At 40.9% G+C, this 14,438-nt stretch overlaps 1 protein-coding gene across 3 annotated transcripts; it reads left to right on the forward strand.

Annotated features, from left to right (window-relative positions):
* The first annotated feature begins 1,021 nt into the window (after positions 1-1,021).
* LOC114846293 (heparan sulfate glucosamine 3-O-sulfotransferase 6-like) lies at positions 1,022-13,286 on the forward strand. Of its 3 annotated transcripts, none has more exons than XM_041068603.2 (3): positions 1,022-1,147; positions 3,826-4,534; positions 12,017-13,286. In XM_041068603.2, exons 2-3 carry the CDS (start codon positions 4,074-4,076, stop codon positions 12,633-12,635), a joined length of 1,080 nt encoding a protein of 359 aa, XP_040924537.1. In that variant the 5' UTR covers positions 1,022-1,147; positions 3,826-4,073; the 3' UTR covers positions 12,636-13,286. The 3 variants fall into 3 exon arrangements, with proteins under 3 accessions (XP_040924537.1, XP_028990956.1, XP_055360025.1); XM_029135123.3 differs by having other exon boundaries at positions 1,033-1,147; positions 3,842-4,534; XM_055504050.1 differs by lacking the exon at positions 1,022-1,147 and having other exon boundaries at positions 3,526-4,534.
* The last annotated feature ends 1,152 nt before the right edge of the window (positions 13,287-14,438 follow it).

Raw genomic sequence — 14,438 nt, forward strand, 5'->3', positions numbered from 1 at the left:
CTTTGTCCTGGGTAGGAGTCTCGAAGTAAACACAGATTCTGTAATGATTTCTCTTCTGAATTTGTATAATGGGCCTTTAATTATTTTATTGGATTAGGATTAAGGGCCCAGAGCAGCGAGATGCAGTTCATCACTCTGCGGTTGCACAATTACACAACACGTGTAAATGGTTTCATAATTAGAAGGGAATGGGATTATTATTAATATATTTATTTTTATTTTTGGAATTTGTTGTCAGAGATATCGTGAATTTCTGACAAGTTACCTTGTATTGAAAAACTACACTGGTGTCAGTGTAGAGTTGATTTTTATTATTGTTAAATACTCTAGGTGTGATAGTGATGTTATTATGAAACATCACAGTAAAACAGACTGTAACACACTCAGAAAAGAAACCAGATTTCAAATTCACCAGGTCCGGATTTGATTTCTAAACAGAAAGACCTCCAGAAAATCCTAACTGTAGATAAAGAAGTTTCACCTCCCTGCGAAGTTGTTGGTGAACTTCTACACTGCCATCACATCCTCCATCACAGTCTGGTTTGCTGCAGCCACGGCCAGACACAAGGCCGAGCTGCAGGGCGTCATACAGTACACTCAGCTGAGAAGGTGATCAGCTGCCACCTCCCGTCTCCCCAGGAGACTGATTGAGATGATTCTCACCCAGGACGTGAACACTTTCAGCGCCTCAGTCATCCTCTGGCTTTAAGTGTACAATACTGCATAATATGGTAAAAGCCTCTGCAGCTGACGTGGGAGGCAGGTCCTATCTTTGCAGTTACTCCCACATGTCATCATGTGAATGTATTTAGAAAATCAGTCTCTGCATTTGACAAACCCGATTTAAATATTAATAGGACTACAGTAAGTAAATAGAAGTCAGTATGAACAGAAAGCCAATATTGATGAGTGCAGCTACAGAGTGGCACGTCTCTGATTGTTTTACAACATCAGACTGAATCAATATGGACGAGTGCTCAAAGAGTAGAGGTGTAAATGATGCCTTCTCTGTTTAGAGACTGGGACATTGACATTCTGCCAGGTTGGAGGAGGCTTTGGTCGATGGATATTGTCATCGCCTTTCCATTTATCATCCGCATGGACACGCTGCCATGTAGCATCCTACATGTGGATTTCAACATACAAGGTGAAGGTGACAATATTTTATGATTTATGCTTCACACCAATTTTATATTTTTATAATACAGCATTTATAACGAATTTTACGTCACTTTATTTTTTTTATAAAAGTGAAGGTATATAAAGATAACTGCGTCTTTACCTTATTTAATCCCTGCGTCACGTGCACGGGACACATCCGCGCACAAACGGAGACAGAAATAAAAGGAATAGAGAAAGCTGTTGACACCTGTCTCCCCCCGTTGGCCAGAAGCGTAAAGGTTAAATGTCTGTGTCACGACTGGCTCCATGGACTGTGTGGTCAGAAGGGTCTGCAGACAGCAGGTGGACCGTGCTGCAGGAGCCTGGCATTTGGAGACTGCGGTCAAGTGAGCCGTCGTTCGTTCATCCGTCGTTCAGCCAGCCGCGCTTCAGAAACGTCTTGCGCCCGTATTACGCGCTTTACAGCAGAGCACAAAACACGCTCGTCGCGACTTCCCCTTTTCATAGCGACACGTCTGGTCTGTTCAAAATATTGAAAAATACGAAACAAAATATTGCATATATAGAAAAACTGTCGCCTAATAAAGATCTGTATACTTTTACTGTAAAATTAAGCATTTATTAGTATTTAAAACTACCATGTCATACTGTGAAACTTTTATAATTAATAACTTAACTTTGGTGCATAGTTCCAGGCTCAGACCACTTTCCCCTTGTTCTACTAGAGTTGTACTATCACCCCACAAAGATCTGTATATTTTTACTGTATAGTTTGGATTTATTAGTATTCAAAACTACCATGTCATACTGTAATACAGTCAACTTTGATCATTAATAACTTGACTTTGGTGCATAGTTCCAGGCTCAGACCACTTTCCCCTTGTTCTACTAGAAGTGTACTATCACCACACCAAGATTCGTGTATTTTTACTGTATAGTTTAGGATTTAGCAGTACTTGAAAGTACTATGTCATACTGTAATACAGTCAACTTTGATGATCAATAACTTGACTTTGGTGCATAGTTCCAGGCTCAGACCACATTCCCCCTGATCTACTAGAGATGTACTATCACCCCACAAAGATCTGTGTACTTTTACTGTATAGTTTAGGATTTTAGTAGTACCATGTTATGCTGAAATATGGCCCTTACAGTCAAGCATAAAACCAATAAGTACTGCACTACAAACAGTGTAGTGTGTAACTTTTTTTTATTGTTTTAAGTCAGTATTGTGAAGAGAGAATAATTGCATTAAATCTAATCCTGAATAATTGGTTATATACATTTTGTATTTACATTGTAATATCTAGTTTTGAACACTAAAATGTGTAAGAACAGAGACGGCAATAACTTTGATAAAACAAACTCCAGACATGGGAAATGGTTTAATGAGAACAAATAACGATTTCAGTATCCATCCATTTTCAACCGCTTTTTCTGGGGGCGGCTCGCGGGGGCAACAGTCTAAGCAAACTCCAAACTTCCCTCTCTCCGGACACTTCCTCCAGTTCAGCCCAGCCCAGGACCTGTTTGCCTTGGGAGACCCTACCAGGGGCATTTAGCCCCCGACAACATAGCTCCCGGGGTCATTCAGGTACACAAACTCCTCCACCACATTAATGTATGTTTCACACATAAATATTCAGTTTTTGACTGTTCCATGACTTTATATTAAACATTAAACATTTAGTTTCAATATTAAAAGTCACACTTTGGAGTCCTAACAGATGGTAATAAAAGGATTTAATGTGTGTGTGCTTAGCTTCACTCACAGTTTTTTATATGAAAAGTGACATAATCCGGGCCTGGCATTATGCACTAAAGTCAAGTTATTCATCATCATAGTTGAATATAAGGCCCATAGAGTATTACAGTATGACCTGGAAGTTTTGAATACTAATAAATCCAAAACTATACAGTAAAAATATACAGATCTTTGTGGGGTAATAGTACACTTCTAGTAGAACAAGGGGAAAGTGGTCTGAGCCTGGAACTATGCACCAAAGTCAAGTTATTAATGATCAAAGTTGACTGTATTACAATATGACATGGTAGTTTTGAATACTAATAAATCCAAAACTATACAGTAAAAATATACAGATCTTTGTGTGGTGATAGTACAACTCTAGTAGAACAAGGGGAAAGTGGTCTGAGCCTGGAACTATGCACCAAAGTTAAGTTATTAATTATAAAAGTTTCACAGTATGACATGGTAGTTTTAAATACTAATAAATGCTTAATTTTACAGTAAAAGTATACAGATCTTTATTAGGCGACAGTTTTTCTATATATGCAATATTTTGTTTCGTATTTTTCAATATTTTGAACAGACCAGACGTGTCACTATGAAAAGAGGAAGTCGCGACGAGCGTGTTTTGTGCTCTGCTGTAAAGCGCGTAATACGGGCGCAAGACGTTTCTGAAGCGCGGCTGGCTGAACGACGGATGAACGAACGACGGCTCACTTGACCGCAGTCATTTGGAGTGAGGGTTTCAAACCCGCAGCCATCAAGTGCTGAATATGTGGTGAACGTTGAGTGGGAAATAAAGGTTAATTGCATTCCCCTCGTTTTCTTATTTCCCCTTATATTTAAATTGGCCCTATAAAAAAGAACCAGAGTGCAAATCGCGTTAGTAGTATTATTTATTCTGTTGTGTCAGTGACGCACGTTGAGGATGAAAGGGGCGTGTGTCTGATCAACAGGGCGTATGTGCCACAGGCCGACGGGAACGAGCACGGGTTGAACTAAAGAGACGGGAGCGCGCAGAAGAGACGTGAGTCAAATAAGTCCACCGGGAGCTTTTACATGACGTTGAGAAGACTCCGAGGAAAGATGGACGGCCAGTGAGAACCCGAGGAACACGTGGGCTTCCTGACGCGCGGGGGGCGCACTTTGAGCCACGGGACTTTAAACGGCAGTAACATGAAGTCCTCTGAAGCCCCCAGGATTCATGGGATGTAGTAAATGGAGAGCTGCGTTGAACCTTGGACACCTGAGGGGCCAGTCCGCGCGCTCCGTCTTCCTTACCATGATCATGCTCCTGACATACCTCTTCTACTGCCTCAACGGATTTTGCGAGTCCCTGCCCAGACCAGTGCACGACCAGCAGAGCCGTCACGTTAAAGCAGTAAGTGACAGGCGCGCGGCGTCGCCCACGTTCAGCGCGTCTCAGACCTCCACCCTCCAGGAAGAACCGTCAAACGCGTCGTTCGGCGATGCTCCGTCCAACAATATGTCCATATCAAACACTTTTGGCAGCAAAAAGTTCCCTCAGGCCATCATCATCGGGGTGAAGAAAGGGGGCACGCGGGCGCTGCTGGAGTTCCTGCGCATTCATCCAGACGTGCGAGCCGTTGGCGCCGAGCCGCACTTCTTCGACCGCTTTTATGAGAAGGGACTGGACTGGTACAGGTGAGCAGCTTTTCACCCGATTATACGAGTTTGTATCGGTCGCAAGCAATTAAATGGTCCTAATAATAATAATAATAACAATAAACTGTTAAATAAAATACGTTTATGTTTTAATTGTCAATTATAAGACACATGCTGTCTGTAGAGTCGACAGTGTTTAGTGAGGCTGATGTACAGGACTCACACTGTCCTTAACGACCATATATGATCATTTAAATAGCTGAACATGCAGCTTCCCAAAGTGTCAAAGTGTGTTCGTCGCCTATAGCAACCTGAAGGAGGATGCTTTGCAGTGGGCGATAATGAGCGTAAAAAGACTGGTGTAAATGATGGTTTGATACAGTGATGTGTGGAGGAGACTAAAACTTGAAGGTTCAGTAGATACATGAAAAATGGGAAACAATATCAAGCAACATTCACTGTGAAGCTGACTATAACACTGACAGACACTCAGAAAGACTATGGTTTGTTACAGCTGGAGAAACAGGTGACCTTTACTCGTACTTTCTGTTAGAAGATCGTTCTCCTTTGACACAGTTCCTAATTTTGTCTCTTCCTCTTCTTTTCTCTTTAGGAGTTATAATGAATGTAATCCTCATGTCAAAGCTTTTTATTACTGTAATTTGAAATTTATTATTATTATGCTGTATATAATTAAAAAATAAATCCAGGAGGGATGATTTTTTGACTGTCATCCAGCTATTAGAAAATAAATCTGAGTCATAATTTAAGTAGAGTGGATATTAGTATTTAGTATTTTATAATAATAGACAGTTTATTTAGTTATAATAACAGACAAATGATTGTGACACTGATGGCTTACGCTTTACATGGACCCTGAACAGAGCACACTTTTGCAGCTACTGACATGTCGTAAAGTTTCAGATTTACAGGAAAATGTTCATTTGCAAACATCAGGAGGTTGATAACATGTACAGTATGATACTCCAGCAGAGGTGGGTTGTGGGGTGGGGGATGTAAAGTACTGTAAGTGATTGATAAGCAACTTAACTTAACTTTATATATGTACACACTGTAGTATAATAGTATCTAACTTTATATAAATAAATATGCTAAATGACATCCAATACAAAAGTCGCAGTAGTCCCAATCAGAGTCCAGTATAAGTTACATCTAATGACTTAAACTCTACAACCAGTACTCTGGTCTCATCCAACCTCTTCCTTGATCCTAACTCACTAATTAACCCGTTCTTGTTGTTGTCTTTTGTTAGCTACAGTAAGTGGCTTATGAAATTAATTAAAGCTAATTATGATGCCAAGTACCCAGTTAGAACCATAGCTCGCAAAAGATAATCTAAAACTGGTTTAGAAAGTATCAGTAGACAAGTACGGTCTCAGAGGTCTTCATTCCTACTGTAAGTGCTCTCTCCATATTAGAGCTCAGAAAGACAGCACTGGCCTCTGTCTCCATCTGGTAACCAAGTAAAACATACGCACATCCTTAAAGGAAGCGTTTGGCAAATAGTTTGTGAAAAAAATGCTTATATGTGGAAATGCCTTGGCTTTGCCATCTGCTGGAAATGATTCTGTGGCTTTGTGGTGTACAGTAGAATGAGAGTTTAGACGGCCATGGTGTGCCAGCGAGTGTGTGTGTGTGTGTGTGTGTGTGTGTGTGTGTGTGTGTGTGTGTGTGTGTGTGTGTGTGTGTGTGTGTGTGTGTGTGTGTGTGTGTGTGTGTGTGTGGTGTTGGTTGGTTGCCTCAGCTCTACCTGAAGCTGAAGTTCAGCCCTCTGTCTGTTCATCACACTGTCAAGGTCCCAGCATATACAGTAAATGTGACATCCCAACATCGATCGCAGACCCGAGTAGGTTCATTTCATCGCTCTCTGTCTCAGTGCCAATATCACGCTGTTGCAACAGAAAACAATGAACTCCTGAATATTCTGTCTTTTTGACAAGGAGCTGAATGATCGGCTTATTCAGGCCACACTCCTGACACAGCCTCACTCTTTTTTGACTTAATGTTTTTGGTTTCTGTTCTCAGCAACTGTGAGAATAGCAACAGAATAGTTTCTTCTCCTTGAGAACACAAAAAGTTTAGCTCTACTCTATCTAGACAGGAATGTTCAGGCTTCATTACCACCTACAGAAGGTATCCGTTAAATTCATATGCTCTTTAAAGCAGTGTTTCCAGGCTGAAAATGTATAGATCCCTATACAAAAAGGGGCCATTGGTTTGTGTGTATTTGAAACTGCATACTCTAAGTGTAGGAAGGAAAAACAGGTCAACTTACAGTATATGCATGACCCTGAGTAACCATGTCTGACAGGTTACAGGTGAAGGAAGTTTAGCCAGAAAAAACAGGATGTGAATTTAATGGGCAGGGGTCAATAAAGTGATAGCAGATATATATAAAGTTCAACTCTATATATATATATATATATATATATATATATATATATATATATATATATATATATATATATATATATATATATATATATATATATATATATATATATATATATATATATATATATATATATATATATATATATATCTCCACCCTGGGAATTCTCACAGAGATACACAACTTTCTTTGTCTGCTTCCTAGAAAACGTCTATCTAATCAGTAGGCTAATTCTTAGTGAAGTCTGTGCTGGCTTCTAGAGGAAATGAGATTAATTAGGCCTTAGGTTCTGGCACAGACAGTTAGAGTTGAACTAGAAATCTGGAAACCAACACCAGCTCTTGCTTCATGTCCATTCAAACCTTTCTGCGTTGTGTTTCATGTGTGTGAAAGTGGAACCCAGGTCTGAGTCCCCTCTGACAAACCTGCAACATGGCACCAATCGCAAGCTGCTTGATGGAATATTTCCAGTGGTTGAGCCCCTGCTCACAGACACTGCTAACAATGAACCAAGGAGTGTAAGGATAAAATGGCCCAGAAGAGGGTTTTTAGGGGAATGCAAAGTATCAAGGCTTAAGTTCATATTAAGAAAAAGTATTGAAGTAGTTGTTATGTTGTCTTGTCAGAGTCAGAAAGTAAATGTAACCGTATGGATGTTGTCTTCCTTTCTTTTTCCGTGTGTAGAGGTATTTGTAGTGCAGAAATAGTTTCAGAAGACAGAAATTGACGACAATATAGATGTAATACTTTTATGCACGTGACAGAGAATACGGTAAAGCACTCATGATAGGATGCATGGGGTTCACACACATACATTATACAATATCTAATTAAGAAAATCTGTAAAATGACCTAATGTGTACTTGATCCACTAATAGTGTAATAAAATAATCTCTTTCATTTTAAAACTGTCATAAAAAGTATGTTTGTACATTTCTGCTTTGAGACTGTTACACAGAAATGACCAGTCAAGTGAAGTGATGTCTGAGCTGTTTAATGTCACTGTGTGGTTAGGATGCAACAGACAGGGAGTTAGTTACTGACACACACACACACACACACACACACACACACACACACACACACACACACACACACACACACACACACACACACACACACACACACACTGTAATACTGTTTTTCTTTAAGCTGTGCCCCTGTAGTGATTAAAGATGTCGATGTGTTTTAAAAATTCCATCACACATGTCAACGATCTCCATAGCAGTCTAACGTTGAAGGGTACAGAAGAGGCCAAGTGGAGGCTTTGAAGCAGAGAGAGAAATGGGGGAATCGAAGGTCAGAGGTGAAGGAAGTGAACAGTTAGAGGAAGAAAACAATGGACAAACAAAACATGGAGGAAGTCCTCGCATGGCGGCATGTTACATTATAGGATCCACTGTGATCCTTGGTGGTCTCGCCTCTGACCTTCAGGATGGAAGAGTGAGGTAGGTATTAAGAGGGTCTAGGGTTCTGGCTTCAGGCCCAGAGAAGCCAGTATGAGCCACAGCTCCCTGAACTCTGGAACCTGGAGCCAGAAGGAAACTTCCTAACCCCAAAACACTTGCCTCATCTACACACACACACACACACACACACACACACACACACACACACACACACACACACACACACACACACACACACACACACACACACACTGAGGCCTTTTATTGCTCACAGATGTGCATGCGTCCTGTGGAAGGCATATTCATATTGCGTGCGTGCGTGCGTGTGTGTGTGTGTGTGTGTGTGTGTGTGGCGTACGATTACAGCATGATACTCATCTTTTAAGCAAGTTTGTTTTCGAGACACTCTGCATAAGTTGAATAAAACATTAAATGTTAATCAATATACTGTATTTAAATATCAGCCTCAGTCTTTAAAATGCAGCACACAGGACCGCCTGCTAGTTTCCACTGTTAAGCTCCAAATACCCCCTATAACGCTACATTGCTCATAGTGCAAGTGACTAGTATGTTTTGTACATGAGCTTGGTAAACTAACCCCAATCATTTAAGGCAGATGTCTGCCCACACTGAGCCTGGTTCCGTTGGAGGCTTCCTCCATCAAAGAGAATTTTTCCTTCCCACTGTCATTTAGTGCTTTCTCAAAGGGGATAGTTGGGTTTTACTCTGCAATTCTGTAAAATGCTGAAGTATGTTTTTTGTGTATGTGTTTTAAGACGATTTCTCAGAATAAAAAAAAAGAATAATTTTCTTAAAATAAAATAATATATAATAAAATAAAAATGAATTTCAAATACTCAGTTTGTAACAGACATTACTAAACTACACTTAACGTCTGCCAAAACTCTTTTTTTCTCAATCACAGATGCCTTCATTAACTGGACTAGAGACTGAATAGAGAGGAGGCTGAGGACAGGGAGGCCTGTTTGATAACAGACTGAGGGAGGTCAGACTGCAGAGCAGGGATGCAGATAATGGAAAAGTGCTGAGGAGAAGGGATGTGTTGAAGGAGTGCGTGTGAGAGACGGGTCAAAACAAAGAGGATTCACTGTCCCTTAAACAGAGATGCTAAAATAAAACGCTTGTTATTTTGAAATAGCAAAACCTTCCCTTTATAAAAGTCCTTTATTTTAAGTAGATGGCTTTTAAGGACATTAAAATTAATTTGGGCTAAGGCTCAATGTGTTTATTTTGCCAGCTTGTCTTTCTGTGGAAGTGAAGTACTGTAAGTAGGTCACCAAACTCTGAGTTCAACAAGCCACAGGGCAAAGTGTGTTTTTTTCTTACTTTTTACTTCTTTTTGCTTCAGCAGATTCTGCATAGCTTTTTTTGTGGAAACTGTATATTTCTTATATCAATAATCCTTGCTTAGTACTAAAGCTGTTAAAGGATTTTGGTACTGACTCGACTGTGACTAAATATGTAGCCACCTCAACTTGGCCTCCAGATGGGGAACGTTTCGCTCCACTCTTGTTGCTTTTTGTTGTGCACCTGACAGAGGTCAGTAAACGCAGCAAAACACTCCTATTCGAGTCATAAACAGTAGCCTGTTCCTAATAAAACCACTCATAAATCACAGCCCACCCACACAGAGCATCAGTGGGTAGTCATCAGTACGTGAAAGTGTCTGGACACATCTGTATACACATCTGGGAACCGAACTGCTTTTCTGCTCCAGATGCTAAGAGTAATGTACAGTAAGTGATGATTTGCCTATAATCTTGACATTGGGAGCTGGCTACGTCACACACACACCAAATGCAATCAGATAAAAAGAATGAACACAAATATAAACAAATAAAGTGTTTTCATCTTCATGAGATAAATTGAGATTAGAAAAAGTGATGAGAGCTTCAGGTTAATGAAAGGATTTGTGGCCTCTTTGATTCGCTCCTGGTTCCTATTTTCTCCATCTGTGCTCTAATGTCTCTTTGTCTCTTTCTTTTGTATTTTCCTCCAGAATAGTCCAGAATATAAACACAATGTCACTGAAAGCCCCATTCAGCATCCCATGAAGAGCCACGCCTCCGTTGGATGCATGGATTCAATTAAACTTCCACTAGATCTACAGACACAGAACACAAAAAGAAACTAGAAATACCTTAAAGCGTTCTGGCATCTTTGTGTGTTTTTTTTTCTTTTGTTTTTAATGCAATATACTCAATGTACTGAACACCGTAGCACCCAGCCCCATAGGCCAATCACTTACAGACCAACTACAAAGACGCCGACTCATCACCACATCAGGCTATAAATCTTCTTGAAAGCCGGTGTGAATGGTTTTATATTGACAGACGAAAACTGTCAGTTTAACAGCAGAATTCATAAGGTTTCATTTTAGTCTTTAGTAGTGCCTTTTTTCCATGATTAAAGATATTAAGAAACACTTTTGCTGCTATTTGCTTTCCTGCAGGGTACATAGACTCTCAATGAAAGTCAGGCTATATTTAGGGGGTGTTAACCTTTTTGATGTACTAGTTTTCTTTCTCAGCCACAGTTGTTTACTGATACCTGAATCACTCATGATCAACCAGAGAAAAGCTAAAGCTAGAACATTATGAACTCATGATCTGTGGCCATTACCGCAATTACTAATATACTGTAGTAATTATTACTGTGGCTAAGATTACTGCCATCAAATGTTCTGTCTGTCTGTCTGTCTGTCTGTCTGTCTGTCTGTCTGTCTGTCTGTCTGTCTGTCTGTCTGTCTGTCTGTCTGTCTGTCTGTCTGTCTGTCTGAATCAGAAGGATGGGGTCAGTCTGAGAGTGAAGTCTGAATTGTGTAAAGATTACAAATCTGACTCTAACTCTGGCACTGACAACTTAAACAAATTAAATACTGTATGAGAAGAGCATAGAGGAGTTGAATTTCTATTTTTATCTAGAGTATATTCTTTATCCCAGAGGCAGATCTTTAGCAGAATATTTAGCACCACTAGATCATATCAACAACATTAGTGTGCATTAGTCTGAGAGATCACAAGTTATAGATCAGAAAGTAAAGGCCTCTTGAGGTTTCTCTCTGTGATCATAAGTCCTCCCTGAAGCTTTGCCAGAACAACTGCATGCATTGCAGAGCTGCGAGGACAAAGTCATAGTTCTGCGAATGTGCAGAAACCAGAAACAAACACAAAGCTATTGGAAAAGGAATAGAGGGTAGATGGGTCGAAAACATGGCAGTAAGGTGGCCATCATTTCAGATCTGTGGGACTTTATCTCTAAGACAGCCCAGGCAGTGACCGTATGGGGCTGTTTGAGAGGAGGCAGGGAACGGAAAGGAAGACTCTTCTGAGGTTAAAGTAGCCATGCGGTTTTCCTACAGGAGCCACTCGCAAACCCCCTCTCAGTCAGTGTAACTGCCTTTAATCACAGATATAGGCCACTAATTACAAAGTCGGGTCAATCGAAAAAGCCTACAATGGAAGTGAGGCATCATCAAAGAAATGTTTTTTCCCAATATATTTTTGTCATACGCTGAAGACCACATGTTGATATTTTCTCAAATGTGCTTTGGAGTCCAGCTTCAATAAATTGTGACTGTATCTTCCTTCCTTCCTTCCTTCCTTCCTTCCTTCCTTCCTTCCTTCCTTCCTTCCTTCCTTCCTTCCTTCCTTTACTTTCGTTCTTCCTTTCCACCAGGAACCTGATGCCCCGTACACTGGAGGGTCAAATCACAATGGAGAAGACCCCAAGTTATTTCATCACCAAAGAAGCCCCTCGCCGCGTCTTCTCCATGAGTCGCCACACTAAGCTGATCGTGGTGGTCCGTGACCCCGTGACCCGGGCTGTTTCCGATTACACCCAGACTCTGTCCAAATCCCCTGGACTCCTGTCCTTCCAGAACTTGGCCTTCCGCAATCTCACGGCAGGCCTCATCGACACGTCTTGGAGCGCCGTGCGCATCGGCATCTACTCCAAGCACCTGGACAACTGGCTGCGCTTCTTTCCACTCTCGCGCTTTCTGTTCGTCAGCGGCGAGCGCCTCGTCACCGACCCCGCGGGCGAGATGGGCCGGGTCCAGGACTTCCTGGGACTCAAGCGCGTGGTGACGGACAAGCACTTCTACTTTAACCAGACAAAAGGCTTCCCCTGCCTAAAAAAGCCTGAGGGGAGCAGCAGGCCACGCTGCCTGGGGAAGTCCAAGGGCAGACCCCACCCACTGATCCCCCCAGACGTCTTGCTCAGGCTCAGAAACTTCTACAGACCCTTCAACCTAAAGTTCTACCAAATAACTGGACATAATTTTGGATGGGACTAAACAGGAAGTCAGCAAAGGTCTAGATCTTAGGACAGTTTTTACATTATTTGTTTACCTACTACAAAGACTAGACAGGGATAAGTAGAGATTGTTAGCATCATCAAAGCTAACTACATGCCTTTAACTTCTATGTTATACTGTAACTACAGGATGTGCCATCATCTTTACAACATGGGAGAAACATGGTCAGGGAGATTTTAGAGGGATACATAAAAGGTCTAAGAGCATAAAAGCAGGTTAATAATTTCATAGTACAATTAATTTCTGACACATTTCTAGTGTATGCAGTTTTTTCTAGTCCAAGCTTGTTTTATAGTATACTGTCTTTTAATTTTATAATAAATTGTAACAGGTGGATGCCTGGAACCAAAGACTGTTCATTAAAACACAGCACACGCTGCACTGTACTGTAAATATGCTGTTATTTATGCTTGTGTAAAATGTTACAGAGCCCAAATGTGTCTGCTTCATTAACTCTACACACTCTTTCATGCATTTATATTTCTAAAGGCTAATTTATAAGATGACAAACTATTGTTGAGAATCTTGTATTCCAATACTGTATCTACTGGATGTTTGCCAACTAAAACCTTTGCTCTAAAGTGAGTTTGGAGCCCATTCTTATCTGTATTTTGGAGAACCACCCCTATACAATATTTATTTATACTGAGCCCAAATTGCTGCTGCTCATAACGAAAGTCTGAATAAATCAGCAGACGATTGTAAAAGTGTAGTCCTTTGACACCTACAGTAGCAGACATTTACATTATGTTGAAAATGTTGTATTTGATATTTACTGTACCTGTTACAAAAGGAAGGGCTTGAACTCACTAATAACATTTCACTGATGCAGCAGTGGTTGGTTGTTTAGACTTTAGCTTAGCATGAAGCGTTGCACTTACCAACATAGTGGTGGGCAACAGCATTTACAAATATCATGTTGTGAAATCAAACTAGATTAAAAAAAGTTACATTTACCCAGTTGCATTAAAACTGTTACTGAGGCCTCTGTATTGCACCATTAGGGCTAATGGTGCAAACCAGAGGTAGAGCTCTGTTTATCAGCTGATGATTTCAGGGACATAGGCCCCCTTAATGAACGTAAGACAAATCTCACATGTTATTAAGCATCTTCCAGAGTGTGATCACTCTCTATAAACCGTTTTGAGGTCAAGTGTGCAGAATCGAAATGAAGGACAGTAATGTGAACGTGCAGTGGGATGAGGTGGGGGTGGGGCCATGGAGCTGGAAGCACACGGGCTAAATTTGAAGCTAACGCTTTTCTGATGCGTAAGCAATCAATGCGCCAGGGCGATTTGGAGGGTGGCAATCTTTGACCTCTGAGCTCCCCCTTGACCTGTGAGCCTGGTGCCATAAACTGCGGAGCGCTACATGCCGGTTAACACTCACACACACACACACATATGCACAGCGCCGCCATCCATTAGTATTACGGTTTCAGCCTCCAGGACCTCCACTGAGGAGAGGTACTCCAGATCAATAACTGACTGTTTAGTTTATAGGCAGGGGGAATATGTGCTCATATTTGTTACGTCCTATGTCGCTTTGATTTAAGCGGGCGCCTGAGCATGGATCGCTACCATACATCTGTACAATATTATTTAACACCTGCATCGCCTCCATACATCTGCAATCGATGCGAGGCCTTAACAGAAATGCATAAAGGTGGACCAGGGTATGGCTTTAATATTTCCAAGACAGAGTCCTTATGGGTTTCTCTGACATCAGTTTGCTGTTAAATATATGAGGCCGTTAAAGTTAATATTTCATTTGTTTACAAAC

Source organism: Betta splendens, chromosome 19, assembly GCF_900634795.4.
Source record: "Betta splendens chromosome 19, fBetSpl5.4, whole genome shotgun sequence".
NCBI classification, from domain to species: Eukaryota; Metazoa; Chordata; class Actinopteri; order Anabantiformes; family Osphronemidae; genus Betta; species Betta splendens.